Genomic DNA, 19,235 nt, shown 5'->3' with positions numbered 1-19,235 from the left:
ATGTATGTGTATATGATGGTCGTGGTGCATTTAATAGGAGCAAGAATTACAAGTGAAATATGTTTCCTTACAGTCCATGATGCACATGACTCAAATTCAGGACCTGCTTTTCTTGTAAACTGAAATAAGACAACCTTTTGCTGGTTTGGGGACCTTAAATATCTTACACCTTCAGACGGAACGGTTAGAGCTTAAAATAAATAAATAGAATAAAACCTCAGAAGAATCTCCTAATCTGATAATCATAGACAGACCTAATAGATTTGTGATTTGATCTAATGAAAGAGAGAATTTTACCTGATGATTCCTGTTTTGAATGTTTCAGCCTTTTGTTTCTTCCCATTGTGGATGCATGTGTCCCGCCCACTCTTTTGATTAAGCAAAAAGCCCCAAGTATCTTGTCATTGTGTCAAGTAGAAATGACTGTGCAAGCGCTTGCATCACTTGACACTTTGGAAAGGAGGTAGTTTTGGTTTGAGAAGTTTGGTGTTGAACCAGTGTAATTCATGTTAGTCATTCCAAAATTGTGCACTTCCCACCACTGAGCAACATACTGAAGAGTCTGGTCTTTAAGTGCTTAGGATTCTTTAACTACATCCTTTCCATATTCCTATTTAAGAGTATTTACATTTTTTGACCTGGAAGAGCTTTCATTTATGTGTATGCGTACATATATATGCACATACCTAATGAGGTTCAACAAGTCTAAGTGCAAGATGCTGCACTTGGGCCAGGACAATCAGAGACATGAGTACAGACTGGGAGAAGAACTCATTGTGAGCAGCCCTGTGGAGAAGGACTTGGGGGTTCTGGTGGACGAAAAGCTTGACATGAGCACTTGCAGCCCAGAAGGCCAACTGCATTTTGAGCTGCATTAAAAGAAGAGTGTCCAGTAGGTTGAGGGAGGTGATTGTCCCCCTCTACTCTGCCCTTGTGAGGTCCCACCTGGAGTACTGTGTACAGCTTAGGGGCCCCCAGCACAAGAAGGGTTGATCTGCTAGAGCGAGTCCAGAGGAGGGCCACAAAGATGATCAAGGGGCTGGAGTACCTTTCCTGCGAAGACAGGCTGAGAGCTGGGGATGTTCAGCCTACAGAAGAGAAGGCTCCGGGGGTAACCTCATTACAGCATTTCAGTACTTGAAGGCGGACTTTTTATAAAAAAGATGGAGAGCAACTCAGCTCAATCAGATATTGACAGGACAAGGGGGAATGGTTTTAAACTAAAAGAGGAGAGATTTATATTAGAGGTTAGGCAGAAATTCTTCACTCAGAGGGTGGTGAGGCACTGGATCAGGTTGCCCAGAGAGGATGTAGATGCCCCATCCATGGAGGTGTTCAAGACCAGGATAGATGAGGCCCTGAGCAACCTGATCTAGTGGGTGGCATTCCTGCCTATGTCAGGGAGGGTTTGGAACTACATGATCTTTAAGGTCCCTTTCAACCTGAGCCATTCTATGATTCTATGGTACAATTCTATGATATATGTTTATATGGATTTTTGATAGGGCTGTAAAGTACAGATCCAAGCATTGTAACAAGTTCTGTAACCACCAGTTTGCTTTCTTGGGATCTCTTTGTAATTGTCAAGCCCATGGCTTCAGACATTTTTCTTTCTTGTACTTTTCTGTCAGATTTTTTTTTTTTAATTTATTTTTGTGTGTGTGTGTGTGTGTCTGTGGAGCAGATGTTACTCTGGAGATCACAATCTCTTTTTGCACACTAAGAAATTCATGCGTCCTTAAGCCCTACACATGGATGGAGCAATTTGTATCCTGTGTATACTCCTCGTCAGCCTTCCAGAGCACAGGCAGTGTGTGAGGGAACTGCAGCACCCTAGAGCAGGTTTTGGTGCTCATTACTTGAGCAAAGTTGGGGGCTGGGACACAGGAAGTGAAGTTAGCTGAAGTTAAAACAGGAACCCAGAACGCACGGAAGTCTAGAAGCTGTTACTAGCATCAGGTGCTGGGACAAAAAGAAGCAAGTTTGCCAGCAGGAGCTAGTGGGCCTTTTAAGGTAAGACTGGCTTTTGAGAGTGGAAAGTGATCAACAACAAAAGTAGTACTTTGGTGGGCAGAGAGAGCAGATTCCTGACCCAGCATGTGTGAGCTGATTATGCTCAGTATTTACGTCTCTGCTCCTTGGTCCTAGAATCATAGATTCATTGTCATCATTGTTGCTTTTGTGTTTGAGGCTTTAAAAAAACAAGTTTCCAAATCCGGTACAACTGTGCTAAGTGGTAGCCCTGTATTTGTGCTGTAGTGGATGCTTCTGGGGGAAGAATGGAACAAACTGATGAGACTGATGTTCTGCTCTTGGTAGTATGTCTCTTAGAGGTTGCCTGGAGTCCTGTGGTGTGATTACAGACTGTGGTTTGTTATGGTTCCCAAGATGCCTGGTGGGTGGCTTTGGAGAGTAAGTGGTCAAGAACCTTTTACAGTAGGATTTAAAACCCTAAACCACTTGCATTAGAGTTGGCTGATCATATTAGCTGCCCTGAGTTGAACAGCCCTGTGTTAATTTGTTATTGCTGCTGTTCTAACACAAACAAAAATGAGCCACAAACTTTAAAAGTCTTTGGAGTGAGAGATGCTAATAAATTAGGCAGAGGAAAAGGAGATGAAATATATTGTTAGATTGTGCTATGTTGGCCACATCAACCTTTCTTTTTCACCTGTTTGCTAGTAGCTATGTTCTGTCATAGGATTGTTGTCAGAGCACAGAAGCACAGAGTATGTCTCCAGGCCTCCTGTTTTCTGGAGTATAACACTTTTTTTTTTTTTTTTTTTTTTTTTTTTTTAACTCCAGGTGCAACCTGGGGAAGGCCTAAAGTCAGATCTTCACAGTACCTACCTAGGTCCTAAATACTCTGCCTTAGCTTAGCCTGACTGGCTTTTTTTAACCAAATGAAAGATTCGTCCCTGCTCTGCTCTTTCATTTCCTGTTGTCTGCTCCCTGATCTCTCAGTGCTGTCTGGACAATTTAACTCAGGGCAATGAGCTGGGCTGGAAGGTTATTCATTCAGCTGTTGTGACTATACATTCCCAGTTCATGATAAACATTTTGCTTGCACAGAAAGCAACAGTCTTGGGCACATGGGGTCAGCTTGTGTACTAGTTTATTTTCTGTCCTGTTGTGGGATTGAGGAGTTGGTACTGTTGAGAAGCACATAATAAAAATATGCTGTGATATGAGGATCAGAAAAGAACAGTTCTCTTCCCTCCTGTTGGTTTGTTCACTATTTTGTGGGATGTTTGCAGTGGTGTGAAACAGGGCTCACAGGCACAATGCTGCACATCCTGTTCAGTCTTTCTCTCTACCCTAATGAAAAGCTTCTTTGGGCTACCGTAAGAACAATTCAGGGCTCCTCAACACCACAGGCAGAAATACAGGACGTGAGAAGTGAGAGCTCTGATGAAAATGAGCTGTTGTATATGGACCAGCAAGCCATGTAATCTTTCTTCTGCTTCTCATTTTGCAGACACTGTGTTTTTTGGGAGGGGCTTTTTCATCGTCTTTTGTCAGTCACCTTGAAAATGAAATTCAGGAGCTTTAGATTTCACATTAGTTTTTTTAACTTCCTCTTCCCGGGTATATCACTTCCTCCAGGCCTCTTCAGACAGCTTGTAAGAGCTGTACTGCTGCAGTTTCAGCCTTTCCCACCATGCACGCTTAATGCTTTTAGCCCTCATTTCCTGCTTTTACTCTATAGCTGACATAAACACCACACTCTACCAGCATTGTAAGACCAACATGCAACTTTTCTCTGAACTGTCTTTAGCACACTAAGCAGTGATTAAAAGTTTGAAAAACGGGAGACTTCAGGAGTTCAATCTCAATTAAATGTTTTGTATCGTGGTAGCAGAGGAAGCCATAGCCTCTAGTGGGATGCTGTGACTGTGGTTAGCAAAAGGGAAGTTAATGCATGGAAGAACCTCACAGAGCACAGAAAATCAATATATGATGGGAAAAAAAGAAAAAAGAAAAAAAAAAAAAGAATCTGATAGTTGGATGCTAGTGCTAACGTGCATTCGTGCATTAAAATAAAGTATGCAGTTTAACTGTGAAGATGGTGGGCTAGAAGGCTGTGGTTTACTCTTAGATTCACTGTGTGTTTTGCTGAAAGACGTGCTGGAGCTCAAGAGAAACTATTTTGGGGTGCCCTGTGCTGTATGAGGCAATATACAAGCTCAATGAGGCAGGTAGCCTCCAAACGTCCATGTGATATGACAGGTCCATGGCAGCGAGCCAGCAGGGCCTGCATGCCAGGCCCCAGGTGACAAAATGTATTCCCTGTGCAGATGTGGAAAGCAGTCGTGGGACACGATGTGTCGGTGAAGGTTGAGGCTCAGGGAGACGACTGGGACACTGACCCCGATTTTGTGGTGAGTGTCTGGTATAGAAAGTCACGTCACTGAGTCCCGCTGTGTCTGGACACATGCTTGTCAGCTGTGCTTGAGGGCTTGGTGCAGGATTCCAACATTGTCCTTCTCTGTCTTTTCTCCTAATAGAAAAATCCCAGTATTTATTGTCACCCAGTACAAGTGCAGCTCCATGCCTCTAAATAGCTCTGTTCTCTCCTTGTATTTTTTGTAATTCTCTAGGTGAGATGATGAGAGCGTAGAAGTGCTCAGCCTGTGAGAACCCTATGGATTCAGAAAATGTTATGACACTTGCTTTCTTTTTAATTCTCTATTTCTTTCCCAATAAGTTACTCACACTTTGGCCTTTTGGCCAATTCCTTATTTGCTACTCTGCTACATAACTGCATGCAATTCCCTACTTCATACTCATTCCTGAATGAATATTTTGGAACCATCGTTGTTCAGATACAGGATTATTTTTTTCCATATGCTTTTAGTACTTATTAACACTAGCTTTCATTTACAATTTTATCACCTGTTGATATGGCATCACAAGATTTTTCTGCACTGCGTTGTCTCCTGTATTTGGTCAATGTAAACTATCTTTTCATGGCTCAAGACAAAAACATCTCATTCTTCATAATCTTTTTCTAAACCTTTTGGGAACATGAAAAGTTCTGCTCCTTGTGGTACTGAGTGCCAGCCGTACCTTACCATCACAGGTCTCTCTGAGCTATGTGAAATTTTCCTTTCCAAGAGAGTTTTTTGCTGGACAGTCTCCAGTGACACAACTAGTGCCCTCTGTGTTGAAGATTCAGTCTTGCCTAGTAATTTCCAATAAGAAATTCTAGCTTGGAATGAAAGAGAAAGTCCCCTTCTCACATGCCTCAAATTACTAATGTTAAAAAATAAAATCTGTGACATCAAAATTATTTTGTTTTACTTAATTCATCCATTTGTGAATATATTTAAAATAAGCCCAAACAGAATGAGACCATGTATTCTATTTTGTATATACTTCTTTTAGCTTTACATTAGGAAAGAGTTTATTCATGCTTCAATTGGTCAAATACAGTTTCAGACCTACAAAAAGTCAGAACAAGTGCTGTCATACAAGAATTGAAGCAGAACAGCCGACCTTGAGTAAAATGTCAATTTTGGCGTTTTTCTAATATTTTCTTAATCATTTGATTTCGACAGCACTTTTATTTGCTAGGTCTTCCCTCAGAGGAGGGAAGGAATCTCCCGGCGTCCCCAGGCGCCGGCCCGGCAGGGCGGCAGACGACCTTCGCCCGCCCGCGCTATGCCTCGCCCGCTGCCCCGTTCTGTCCGTGCCCGGGAGCCTTCCGGGCCCCCTTTGCTCGCTCCAGCCCGGGTCGTCCGGTCTCGGGCGAAGCCAGGCCCGGCCCGGCGAGGCTGCAGCGAGCGCGGCCCTCCGGGAGGACAGCAGGCGTCGCGCGGGGAACCGGGGGTTGCAGCTGACGGCTGCGGTTCGCTTTGCAGAACGACATCTCTGAGAAGGAGCAGCGCTGGGGGGCCAAGACCATCGCGGGCTCTGGACGCGCCGAGCACATCGAGTAAGCGCGGCCGGGCGGGTCGGGAAGCCTGCGGCAGGCTGTCAGCGCGGCCACGGGCGGTGAGGGGAAGCGGCCGCCGCGGCCTCGCGCGCGGGCCGAAAGCAGCCAAATAAGGGCTTGTACACAGCGGGGCCGCGGCGGGGGCGGAGCGGAACCCAGGGCCTCCCCGCTGCCCGCCCCGGGCTGTCTGCCAGGCCGATGGGTACAAGGGGGCCGAGAGAGGTTTCGGAGCGGCGTGAGCGGCCTGCCGGCTGCCGTGGAGCTGCGCTGCCACTCGCACGGGGCCGCCCTGCACTGCCGCCTGCCCGTCCAGGCTCGGCCGGCTGCACCCAGGCTCTTGTTTTGACGTGCTTGTGTTGCACCAGAAGCAAAATTCACAGCCTGCAGGTGATGCCATCGGGGGTTAACTGTGAAATACCTTCAGACCGAGGCTGTTCTGCTGTGGTAAAATCACAGAATCACAGAATTTCTAGGTTGGAAGAGACCTCAAGATCATCGAGTCCAACCTCTGACCTAACGCTAACAGTCCCCACTAAACCATATCCCTAAGCTCTACATCTAAACGTCTTTTAAAGACTTCCAGGGATGGTGACTCCACCACTTCCCTGGGCAGCCTGTTCCAATGTCTAACAACCCTTTTGGTAAAGAAGTTCTTCCTAAGATCCTAAAGACATCCTGCTCCTTCTGTCTCCAAAGCCACCCCTATCTAGCAGCTCCCTTGGGACGTTTGGTACTGCCTTGTGCATTGTGAAGTACTGCAGCACACAGAAGGAAAGCTTGGGTTCATGTGAAAGTCCTGAATGGGACTGCAGGTTAGGGACTGGGTGCATCTACTGATCCTGCTTCTCTGGGTCCTTTGCCAAGCCCCACGGTAACATCACCTCCCAGCTACTGGGCAGTGGCTGCAGGTGTGACTGCCACACAGAGGGGCCCACTGAGGGCACATGGTGGCTGCTGACAGTGTGCTTATGTGCATGGGGCTCTGTGTGGCATAGTGGCACACGGCTGCTCCAGCTGAATGCACAGGTCTGCAGAATCCCACAGTGACTTGCCTTGACACTGTCTTGCCAGCATCCACCAGCTGAGGAGCAAGGTGTCAGAGGAACATGAAGTCATCAAGAAGAAGGAGCTGGAGACTGGCCCTAAGGCCTCCTATGGCTATGGGGGAAAATTTGGAACGGAGCAGGACCGAATGGATAAGGTAACAGTTGTAGAGGACTTGCCTGGGCTTATTGGAAGAGGCTTTTTTGCATCAAGGAGACAGCATCCCTGTCTTCTGGCCTGACCCTGAAGGGAAGGAATGGAAAGCTGGCATGATTCACACATGTCCATCTAGCCCATAGTCTGTTTCCACGATGTGTTTGAACCTATTTGTATAATTTGTCTCTACAGCTTCCTTGCAACATTCCCCTTAGTTAACTACTCTGTGAAGAAGGACTTTATACTGCTTGTTTCAAAACTGCTGCATAACAATTAGGTGCTTTCCTACTTGTGCTTGGAGAAATAACGAATAATAATCCCCCACTCACATTCTCTGTTACAGACCTCTCTCATACCTCCCCCAGATGAAGCCCTGGTCCATAGTCTTTGTTATCTTTGTTCTCATATAAAATGTTTTATGTTTTCTGCTAATCATCATCATAATTCTCTCCGTAGCTTTCAGCTTTTAATACCTTTTTGTCTGAAGTGAGATGATAAGACTGCAATATTATTCAGTTTGTGTGGTCCATGTAGATTTGCATGGTACTAGGATGACAGGGTGAGAAGCGGAGTTTCCAGGAGGCCAAAAGGGAGCAGTCGTACCCGGACCTTCCTGCCTTGTAGTCAATTTGGACCTGTCTCCTTATGGCCGCAAGCGTTTTGTCAACAGGACATAACAACTCGGTGCCCATGTCTCTGTTAGTCCACTGGACTGAGTGTCAAGGAGCTCATGCCATGCTTTCTCTCTCCTTAGTGTGCCATGGGCCATGAGTATGTCGCTGATGTCGGGAAGCATTCCTCACAGACAGATGCAGCACAGGGCTTTGGTGGGAAGTTTGGAATACAGCGGGACCGGATTGATAAGGTGAGCTGAATGGAGCAACTGAAGTATGTTTTTGCAGCCTATGCTGAGTGCTGCTGCTAAAATCTGGATTACTACATTTAGAATTGTTGCTGCAGTTTTCAATGTGCTGATGGGAGTAGGTCTAGGTATGCTGTGCACCATGGTCTCCACTGTAACATAGCTCACCTCTTGTGTGCAGGACAAGAGCTGATAATTTGCAGCGTACTTATGCAGATTGGCTCTCTGGTGTGTATTAATATGCCTGCAGTGTCCTATCCAGGCAGCACTATGTTTGTGTCATGGACATCGCTGCTCTTGGGAGCTGGGGGTGTTTCTCATCTCCAAACCCACAAGCTTTGCCATGGGCAGTGATTGGCCACAGCAGGACTGGCCAGTGACAGCAGGATGCAGTCCTGCAGACACTGCCCAGAGGCTTTGCCAGTTAACAGGCTGTGGGGTCAGGATTATGGCCCTTTTACCTGAGTTGCATTTCTGGGCATTCTGCCACAGGGACAATGGGAATGCAAGTCTGAGGAGGTCTTTGCCAGACGAGGAGTGGCCATGTATCTGCATGTAGAGCACAGGACTGGGAGCAGGGTCCCAGGCAGGCCCCAGGGCAGTGGATGAGGGTGGATGAAATCTGGCTTGGCCCCCAGGATGACTGACATTCCTCCCTCTTCTTGTTCCAGTCAGCACTGGGTTTTGAATACAAGGGTGAGGTGGAGAAACACTCGTCCCAGAAAGGCAAGTCCATGGGCATGTTTGGTCCCTTAATGCTTCACCCATTTTCTCTTCTCCCGATATCCTGTGCTGTCTGCTATGGAACAACCTCCTTTATTATCCTCCTGTCTGCAGATTCCTATTCTCAGTCATTCAGCACTGTGGCTCCATTGCCTGCTGTCCTGTAACCACCTTTCTGCTGTACATCCCTCTTGCCTCTCTGTTATGCTTTGCTGTGTCCTGACTGAGCAGAGAGGACACCCCCCCACACACCTGGTGACAAATGGCTGATTATCCCATTCCTTTAAAAGTCCTCCTGAGAAACTGCTACAGCGAGTACCCAATCACTGCAGGATATAAGAAATGATTTCTGAAAAAAATGGCATATAAGAAAAGGCACAACAATAGATAAGGAAACAAAAGCTTTTACAGCACTCAAACTCTTGCAGAGTTCTGGAGATCATTCAATCAAACTTTGACATATACATAAAAGCAGCTATATTCTGAAAGAACGTTGCAAGAACTGAAATGAAAGGTTAAATATTCTGCAGACAAGAGAAGAAGAGAGGACGAGGCCTGTTACTGTTTCACATAAATGTGGAGAATGCTGCATTACCAAGAAAAGAAGACTTGTAATTATTTTTCAGAGGAAATTATAAAAGAAGGAAAAAGATTTGAGGCATTCTTAGCTGATATTAAAGTAATAACTCAAGCAAAATTGTGTTACATTAACACATTCTTGTATAAGAGGCCTCATAGTAAATTGTAGGCATAAAACGTCAGGCAGTATAAAACCACAGAAATCACTCAGGACAAAATGAAAATGTTTGGAGCAAGGCAAGGAGAAGTTACACTGAACAGCTGCGTATTTGCTTTATTTTTCATAAAAATGTTTCAATGTTGAAAACTCTAGCATCAAGGTAACAGTCATAAAATCTATATTTGCTGAAGACAACTTCCTAAAAGGTGTGTTTTGTGATGGTCTAATCAGTAAATAATAGTTGAAGTGAGAAAAATTTAAGAAATTTCTCAGAATTACAGATTTTAATAATTACTTTCTGGTCTTATTCAACCTTAAGTGACTGAGCTTCTATGAAATTGAGTGAATATTATTCTGAGAGCCATTCATGAATCCAAAATGTTTTCATGCATGTTTCTCTAGGGCAAAATCTTCATGGATTGATAAGGCTGAATTTGCTAGGCTTCTCTAGAAGATACAGAGACAGACTGAGAGGATCTGTAGCATGTCTCCAGAAATGTGGCTTTCAGCCTTTGCTGCAGCATCCAGACTCAGCGGTTTCCTTGTAGATGTTGGGACTCCACTATGGCAAATATAAGCCATACAAAAAAAGTTTGCCATTTCTTCAGTGATTTCAAAGGCTTACTCAAAGACCTGTTCAGGCAGACCACAAGTTGAGATGCTTGCTGTGCAGATGCGTGAGTGGATACCCAGGCACTCAGGGCCCCTAAGTCATGTCGTGGCTTTGCATCTTCTGATGGCTGGAGCTCCTACTGCTTCCCCATCTGCATTTGGCATGTTACCTTCCTTCTTTGCCCTCTGTGCATGACATGTCTCCTGCTGCCCATTGCTCTTGGGCTCTTGCTGGTATGACCCAGTCTTCTCTCATACATCCATTCCTATGGACCCTCATCCTCAATGGCCCTCGGTACTCCCTGTCCTCCACTCTATTCTCTCCGAGTGCCTGCTGTTTCTAGTGTTGTCCATCATCTTTGCTACTTGTCCTTCTCCCTGATGCTCCTCCCCATCTTCAGTCTTTCCTTCACCAGCCCCATACCTGAGGTAGAATCTCAGTCATTTCTGCCCCCCCCCAGATTACTCCAAGGGTTTTGGTGGCCGTTATGGTGTGGAGAAGGACAAGGTGGACAAAGCAGCAGTGGGGTTCGACTACAAGAGCCAGGTGGAGAAGCATGACTCTCAGAAAGGTGAGCTTGGGAAGCCAGTTGCAGCGGCTGTGTCAGGACTGGGGCTTGGGACTATCCCTGTTGGGGCCATGTAGTTCTGTACTTGGTGCTTGCAACCTGCTGTATGTGTGGTGGAATGCTAAGGGAATTGTTGCATGCCCGATGCTGATTATGCTGAGATGCTGATTGCAGGTGTTGTGTCTCCAGGAGGAGGGAGGGTTATTGATGTATCCACCAGTGGAGAGCTCTGGCCTTGCTCCCTGTCTGTCATCATCTCTCTCCAAGTCCTTGCTTCTGTGAGAACAGCCTGTGCTCACAGTTCTACCACTTCTCTCTTTCCCTCCATTCTCCGTTCACCTCCATTCCATGGTCTGGATCCCCATGACTGAAGACTATTCTGCGGGCTTTGGTGGGAAGTTTGGGGTCCAGAGGGATCGACAGGACAAGAGTGCTCTTGGCTGGGACCATCAGGAGGAAGTACAACCCCATGCATCCCAAACAGGTATAGCAATGCTGCCAGATTGTGGCAGCATAATTTCCTTGAAGCACATGTAGGTGTAGAGCTACCTGTTTGTACTTGACAGAGATCCAGCTGATATAAACTGAATGTGTATAGCATATTGTGGAATTGCAGGCAGGTGGAGCAGCTGAGACACTGTGAACTCCCAAAGCACAAGGATAAACTCTGCCAGAATAGGGTTTAGAGTGCAGCTTGTTTGGATCAGTGACAGATGTGAATACAAGTGCCTGAATCAGGCTTCTCCAACTGTGCTATGCTTTCTCTTGTCAGGTACAGTCCTGATTGTATAAGCTCATGAAAAAAAAATGAGCACATGGGAAGGAAATGGCTTGAGTGCTTCTAGCACTGTATATCTAACTTCAGTGAACAAGGCTACACTGCACTCAAATGGCATGACTGGCCCAGTCACTTGGAAGTGACCCAGTGACTTGGAAGGAGATTTGCCATCATACAGTAGTGAACAGCAGTGCACTTCACTGAAAGGAATGAAAAAATTAGTCTTAAAATCTTCCATGTAGAGCATTTTGCCTCATTTACATAGGTCCTTGTGTGATGAGATGCAGGTAGCTAGCTACCAGACATTGTGCCATTCAATTTAAGACAAAACTAACTTGTTTCGCTAGTCACAGCATGCTGAAGTCAGAGGAGCCTATAAAATATAAAATATAAATTAGCCTCATTTTTTTCCATACAGACTATGCCAAAGGATTTGGAGGCCGCTACGGGGTCCAGAAGGACAGGGTAGATAAGGTAAGTCTTTGCATGCAGGAGTTTACTATTGCCTCCTGCTAGTCAGTGCTCTTTGCACTGCTGCAGGAGTTTAGAATTCCCAGATGGAGATGAGGTCCCACTGGTCACTGCACAACCATTGCAGGCATGAGGGAACTGTAAATGCCAGAGGGCACAGAGGGATGCAGCCTGGGAAGACAGGGAGGAAGGGAAAAATATTTTCCATTCTCAGTTGCTTTTGAATCATTCCACTCTCAGACTGACCAGTCACACACCTGCTTTCTCTTGTGGCAGTATTTAGTGATGTGACTATGAGTAGAGCCAGTGAAGAACTCTCTAAGAGAATTAAACTGTACTATACATCTAATTAACAGTTTAGCCATCTCTTCACACCTCATAAAGCCATCAGGATCTCAGATAGTCACACACACATTTTTTCCTTAAAGTTTTCCAGCCCCAGCTGTTGTGTAAATATACTGCAGGCAATGACCTGATGAAGGGCAGTGCCATTTTCATGGTTGTGCAGCTGCGGTTGTGCATTCAACAGGGAAGTGCTTCCATGCCACATACCTCTGGGGGTGCAGGGGACTGGTTCACCACTTACCGGACCTCAGGAAGAGGTGGACTGTCAGGCATCACCCCAGTTGTTTGCAGCATTATATGTGAGTGTTCGTGCCTTGAGTGCCCAGCCTTCCTGTCCCATACAGGAGTCCTCTTACCACTGTTAAACCTCCTTGGCTTGGCTCCACATAGCCTTTAGAAGTTTTTGGAGCATTGCCTCTCTATAGGAACAGCCCTTGCCTTTGGCTGGAGATCAGCAGATACTTCTGGCAGTGCAGGGAGGCACTGGAGAGCAGGACTGCAGTCAGCAGCCTCCCTTCCCACAGAGCTGTGGCAGTTTTACTGATGAAGGCAGACATAGCTGGGAACAAAGCTGTGACTTGTTTGTGGTCACCAACAGCCAAACCCATCTAGTGGAATCTCAGTACTGGCCTTGTCTAACAAGCTGGACACTTCCTTTTGCAGAGTGCTGCTGGCTTTAACGAGATGGCAAGTCCAACTTCCTCGTATGAGAAAACAAGACCAGTGGAGGCAGGTGAGATAATTGTGTACCAGTCCTGGGCTTGGTGGGAAGCTGTGAATCTCATGGTCCCTTTGTGGCAGCACACTGGCAGGCAGGGGCTGTGGTGGGCTGTGGATTTAGCCTGTGTTGAAAAACTGAAGAAGGTGACTGTATTGCAAGTTTCTCTGGCAGAGGCAGAGGTCCAGGTGTCCCCTGGGTGCTTGGGGTGGTGGAAAGGAATCACAGAATCACAGAATCACAGAATTTCTAGGTTGGAAGAGACCTCAAAATCATCGAGTCCAACCTCTGACCTAACACTAACAGTCCCCACTAAACCATATCCCTAAGCTCTACATCTAAACGTCTTTTAAAGACCTCCAGGGACGGTGACTCCACCACTTCCCTGGGCAGCCTGTTCCAATGTCTAACAAGCCATTGGGAAGGCTTGAGCAGCTGTCATCTCCACAGCAGCTTCCAGCAGCACAAGCAGCCTGCGGTCAAGATTTGAAAACCTGGCTAAATTGGCAGACGAGGAGAGCAAAAGGCAGGCAGAAGAAGACCGGGTGAGACGTCAAGCTCAGGAGTGCCAGGCAGCTCGGCAGAAGGTGAGAAATGACCATCTTCCCATGTCCCCCAGTGCTTGTGAAACAGGCTTTTCCTAAGGGCCACATAGGTCCATCTGCTTCTACCAAATCTTGTTACAGTGACCTCTTGCCTAAACAGCTTCCCTGTACCTGCCAGAGACTGCCATTGAATGCCATGCTATTCAGTTTTTCCTGGTTCAGCACACAGATCAGGATGTGTGAGCACCCAACCATGTCACCCTGCAGTTTGGTCTAGTCTCCTTGCCTCTAGTGACAGGCAAGCACAATGCAATATGCACCTTCTTGGTACTGCCATCCCAGCAGTATGTATTCAAGGTTTTCCAAACTGGAGATTGTACCCAAACCTTCATATGTAAAAGACTTCCTTCTGCATTGCGCTGTTGCTATGTTTGTTGTGCAGATAAGGTTTCTTCAATAAAACACTCTCTAACATATTTCCTCCTTGAGTCTGCTTCCTGCAGACCCAGTAGTAGTTACAGGCCTGCTGGTGTCCAGTCTGTACAGCAGGTTTATGGCAGCTGGAACAGATTTCAGTGTGAGAAAAATTGTCTTGAGAGTTGCTTGGTTGGGAATGGACTTGTTTGAAAGAGACTGAGGAGCTGTGATGACTTTTCTCCAGCAGGAAATCCCACAGAGAGAGAAGGACCACAGAGAGACAGTTCCTGCCACTGTGACAGCAAGAGTCCCTGAGAGAGCTGTCCAAGACAGGCCTGTGTCACAAGGAGAGCAGGTGCTGAGGCAGGCTGGGGGGAGCCAGAAAGGGGAGCAGAGGGGATCGAGCCTATGAGGGGACTGTGATTCACAGGTAGACATGCACAAAGAAGAAGGGTGCAGCCACATCATGGAAGAGGCTTTGCAAAGAGTAAGGGGGAAATATTGGGATAGTGATGGGATATGGCTGCACAGCACCTTTTACCGTGCAAAACAGGCTCTTGGAGTGGGGTCACTGCAGCAGCAGTAGAGTGAACTGTAGCTATGCATGTGAGATAGGCTCAAAAACGAGTCATCAAAGTGTGTTCAGCACTCCCAGGTTCTAGTTCAGCCCAGACCTAGTGGCTGAGTTCCTTTTGTGGATGATGTTCTATTTGTGTCATGGTAGTACTAAACACATGCAGCGGAGTGGGCTCGCTTGCATTGGGTGCTGTGCAGTCATAGTAGAGCTGCCTGTAGTGAATGCTTTCCAGTTGACTTTCTTGTCACTTTCTTACCTCCTGGCAGGAGGCAAAAGGGGAGGATGAGGAAACACCCCCCACTTTGCCACCAAGGCCAGCAGATCTGGCTGAAGAGCTGTGCAAGTTTCCCAGCCAGGATCAACCCATCTACAGTGAGAGTTTGGATGTCAGTGGAGACTATGAGGAGCTGCTAGAGCACTCTGACTACTGTGATGGCATCAGTGCAAGTGCTGACTATGAGGAACTGCCAGCACCCTTGGGAAAGCCAGATACCATCATCAACCATGGAGAAGACGGAGGTGAGGACTATGAGGAGATCCTTCCTGAGGCGTCCAGCCAGCCCTGTGTGGGTGAGTACAGAGAGAGTGTATCTGTCTGTTTGCATCAGAGGGTGTATGGGACAGACTCCAGAGGGCTTTTGTGTCCTGAAATCTTCTGTGGTCAAGTTAACAATCCATGCTGATAGAGACTTTATGTCTCCTAGCCCCTTGCCCTGCTCTTAGATGCAAAATCAGCTGCATGGGATGCTGCATCAGGCAGCAGGTATCTTTGCTGAAGAAGGATTCAGGCAAGAGGGCAGGATGGCTGCCATGGGCTCTGAAGAAGCTGCACCTGGACTGACGCTCTTTAACTTGATGCAGTGTGTCTTGGCAATTGATTGCCAGTGCTGTGTTGAGGATACAGGGATCCCTGTTTATTCACAGTTTGTCACTCAAAATGCTGGTGCTCATGAGACCTGATCTGGTCTCCTGGGTGTGAAGGGGGGAGGCAGCAAGGTAGACTTTCTCCAAGCACCTGAGCAAATTGCATAGGCTACTGTTGATATTTCCATCTCAAATTCACCAGTACTGTAAATGGCAAAGGAGGCAAACTGGAGTTACATCAGTTTTTGTTTTTGTTTTGGAAGGAGGAACAGGAAGCATTATGATCCTCTCCTCTCCCATTCCAGAAGCGGAGGCAAATTGCACCATGCCTTGAGCCATAAAACACCTCTACCTGTTGATGGCGTTTGGATATGGTTCTCACCAAGGCTTACAGATGGGTGGAGGGTGGCACTGAACAGATCTTTTTGGTTGCTTTCAGCCTCTTTCTTATTTACCAATCCTGTCTTCTGCAGGGGAAATGCACAATGTTTATGAGGTGGAGAGCCCTGGGACCTGTGCTGTGGCTCTCTATGATTACCAAGGAGGTAGGTGTGCCATCCAGGATGTGGGAAAGGCAATCATCCTGACAGGAGAGGCACTGGGAATTTGGCCAAGGTGGGGTGGGGAGATGGTTGTTCACACCATCAACAGTGGTAAAAGGATTTTGAGTTGGTTGTTTCAATTTCTTCCTCATGGAAAAATAGAATGAGACCTTAGTTTGGAACATAGACACTTCATCTTTCATCTGTGAAGTCCTGCTCCTTCTCTGTTCTATCTGTGCTGTTTGTAGAAATAGATGGGATAAGATGAACTCTGGGATTTATCAACCTGCTTGTTCTGTATTCTCCTGGGCAGAGTTAAGGGAGGGTTTAAAACAGTTCACTCTGGGGTTATCTTTACACTGTGACTTTGTTTTCTGATCAATTCTTGCAGATGGAGATGATGAAATTTCTTTTGATCCTGATGACACAATCACACACATCGAGATGGTAGATGAAGGCTGGTGGCGGGGTCAGTGCCGGGGAAAAGTAGGCCTCTTCCCAGCAAATTATGTGAAGCTTCTGCAGTGAGACCAGCGTTGTCCAAGCTGCCTTATTCCAAACTTCTGCCTCTGTCTGCTTCAGCCTTCTACATATTGTTAGCTTAATTTGGCTCAGCCTGGCATGTCTACGTGCAAGAAGTACCAGTGAGCAAATTGGCAGTTTCTAACAAGATGTTTGGCCTGTGCCCAGGATGGATTCTGAATCACAATAAGGCCGAGGTTGGAAAGGACCTTTGAAGATCATCTAGTCCAACCCCCCACAGAGCAGGATCACCTGGAGTACATTGCGCAGGATGGTATCCTGACGAGTTTTGAATATCTCCAGAGAAGGAGACTGCACAGCCTCTCTGGGCAACCTGTTCCAGTGTTGTCACCCTCACAGTAAAGAAGTGCTCCCTCATATTCAGCCAGAATCTCCTGTGCTTCAGTCTGTGCCCACTGCCTCCCATCCTATTGCTGGGCACAACTGAAAAGAGAGCAGCTTCATCCTCTTGACACCCACACTCAGATATTTATATTCTGTTTCCCATCCAGTTCTATATGGGACAGTTTTCAGAACATGTGGATGTGATATGACATCTTTTCTGTCTAGACTGTCCCATATGTCAACTGGAAAGCTTGCAAGAGAAGTGTGTCCATTTCTGTTTCATCAGGGCAATTCACAGCAAGAAAAAATAACTAATCTTGTCAGGGCAGAAGGGACCTTTTATTTTTGAATTGCCATTTGTCACCTCTATCTGACAGGCCTTCTTTCTTCATAGGATTAAGTCCAGAATACAGCTGTAGAAAAAGAGATTCCTGAGCTATTGCCCTGGACTTCATCCTACCCAGTTGTCAAGGGAAAACAGCACAGTGAAGGCTGAACTTGCCTTTTTTCCCAAGAAGTTTCCACTTGCAAGACACAGTATGTTTGCAGTGCAGAGCAAAGAAATATGAGCTGGGGCTATCTGGGCAGATTCAGGGCTGACACCTAGGAACAGCTGATCCTCACAGTGAACACTGCTGAGTTTGTCTGCAAACAGACATAAGCTTCGATGTAATGAGCTGTTCCATTAAACAAGACAAGTGTGTGTTGGTCGATGAAGATGAAGCATAATATTGCTAAGGTAGTAGATTACTTATTTGTTTTTCCCCTGTGTGCCAAGAAAATTATTGGGAGCTATGTTATTTCTGGGGTAAACTTTGAAAACGGAAATATAAAATTTAGATTATTTTCTGAGAACAATGACTTCGGTAAATATGTCTTGTAGCAACAGAAAAATACCAAAAGGCTTCACTTAATAAGGAATATGTTAACTGTTTTGGTCGCCATCCAGGCATTCCAACAGAGGAATGTTCTTCTAGGGAGATCCTTTCCTTCTGGAAAATGAATCAGAATAAGTGCTGCTGGATACAGCGAATGGTATATTTTTGAGTTCCATTTTTCCTATTAACAGCTCTGACAGTATAAATAAGCGCACATGTGCAAGATAAACAGACTCACAGCTTTTCTCTAGCCTAAAGACTAGCATGTTTTACAGTCAGTGATAACGGTGAGTTCCTTCATCTAGTATTTGGTTCAGCTTCCCTGTACTGGTGGGTGGTTTGCTTCTCTGTGCTGAAGTCAGGCCACCACTTCCTACCATGGAAGTGAAATAGTTATTCCTCATAGGTCCTTGCAGGCCTCACTAGTTAAGGACTATTTGAAGCTAATTATCTCACCAGCCAGCATGATTTAATTAACAAGGGAGTGAATTATTCATGTACAGGCTAGGGGCTCCTTTTGTTGCTATTTCCCCTATCCTGCTTTGCTGGCACAGGTTGGAAAAGAACAAGTTGCATAACCTAAAGGTATATAAATTCTGTAACTGCCTCATTTGGACAAAGTTCATGTGAGCAGAGTCTGTCCTTCTGCTGCACTGCACTAATAATAAACTGCTTCTGTTCTGACATGATCAAAATTGTGTCCTGTTTTTCATGCCACCACATGTCAGGTGTCTGTTGTAGGCTCCATTCCTTACACAGTGAAAAGGGTCCTCCTTTCTAGCCCTCCTTTATTGCAGATATGAGGAAAAGGCCGAGTGGATTGAAAGCAGGGTAAGAGGAAATGTGCATGACATTTATTTTTAATATTTAAAGCAGCATTCAGGTGACAACCCGATGCAAACTGAAGCCCTCCTCTAACCCAGTGTGTTCCAGGTTAGATGCTCAACATGCCACTATAGGAGTTGGCTGTTGATATGTGAGTACCATCACATCAGGAATAAATCAAGGACTTGCTGAGCCTTGCAGCCTGTGAGAAGCTGCAGAAACATATCCCAACACAGTGCCAAATGCCAGCAGCAGGGTTGTGGAGGACCCCATTATGGCACCTTTGGCTTCCAGTATAGCTCACAAGTTTGTTGTGGCCCATCCTGCACCTGGACAAGAAAAAAAAAACATGAGCTCCTGGAGGGTAGTACAGCATCCCTGCTTACTGTTTGAGACTGGAAAAAAATCACAGTCTCTGTCTGCCAATCATGGGAAAGACACATTATGTTTTAGGTGAGATGTCGTTTTTAATTCAAAATTTTGTTTGTTAATCTCTCCCCACAAACACACCCCGCCCCAATTTTGCTGTGTCTGTTTGGTAACCAAGGTATAGATGATCATGTTTTGGTCTCTTCCAGCCACTGTGTACCTCTGTGGCACAGCTGCAGAAGCATTGCCATGCCTGCAGGCATGCATCTGCATGTACAGCTTGTGACAGCTTCCCTCATCATGCAGACCTTGTGTAGGTGGCTGGAGGCCATGAGCAACCTGATCTAGTGGGTGGCATCGCTGGCTATGGCAAGGTAGTTGGAACTAAATGATCCT

General features: G+C 46.2%; 1 protein-coding gene across 4 annotated transcripts; it reads left to right on the top strand.

Annotated features, from left to right (window-relative positions):
* The first annotated feature begins 1,872 nt into the window (after positions 1–1,872).
* Positions 1,873–18,340, top strand: LOC311430464 (hematopoietic lineage cell-specific protein-like). 4 transcript variants are annotated; one of them, XM_084507061.1, is made up of 15 exons: positions 1,873–2,013; positions 4,299–4,382; positions 5,865–5,938; positions 7,010–7,139; positions 7,893–8,003; positions 8,672–8,726; positions 10,536–10,646; positions 11,017–11,127; positions 11,840–11,895; positions 12,901–12,970; positions 13,409–13,542; positions 14,165–14,272; positions 14,761–15,064; positions 15,832–15,903; positions 16,292–18,340. In XM_084507061.1, the coding sequence occupies exons 2-15, from the start codon at positions 4,299–4,301 to the stop codon at positions 16,426–16,428; spliced, it is 1,557 nt and encodes a 518-aa protein (XP_084363187.1). In that variant the 5' UTR covers positions 1,873–2,013; the 3' UTR covers positions 16,429–18,340. The 4 variants fall into 4 exon arrangements, with proteins under 4 accessions (XP_084363187.1, XP_084363185.1, XP_084363186.1 ...); XM_084507059.1 differs by having other exon boundaries at positions 14,162–14,272; XM_084507060.1 differs by having other exon boundaries at positions 13,406–13,542.
* The last annotated feature ends 895 nt before the right edge of the window (positions 18,341–19,235 follow it).

Source organism: Aythya ferina (genome assembly GCF_964211825.1).
Source record: "Aythya ferina genome assembly, chromosome: 1".
NCBI lineage: Eukaryota > Metazoa > Chordata > Aves > Anseriformes > Anatidae > Aythya > Aythya ferina.
The sequence above is the reverse complement of the archived record's forward strand: the minus strand, read 5'-3'. Positions and strand labels throughout refer to the sequence as shown.

Coding starts and splice junctions, on each gene's coding strand:
- LOC311430464 (XM_084507058.1), top strand. CDS start 4,299: ATGTGGAAAGCAGTCGTGGGACACGATGTGTCGGTGAAGGTTGAGGCT. Junction 11,896..12,900: donor AGAAGGACAGGGTAGATAAG/GTAAGTCTTTGC, acceptor TTCCTTTTGCAG/AGTGCTGCTGGCTTTAACGA. Junction 15,904..16,291: donor TCTCTATGATTACCAAGGAG/GTAGGTGTGCCA, acceptor CAATTCTTGCAG/ATGGAGATGATGAAATTTCT.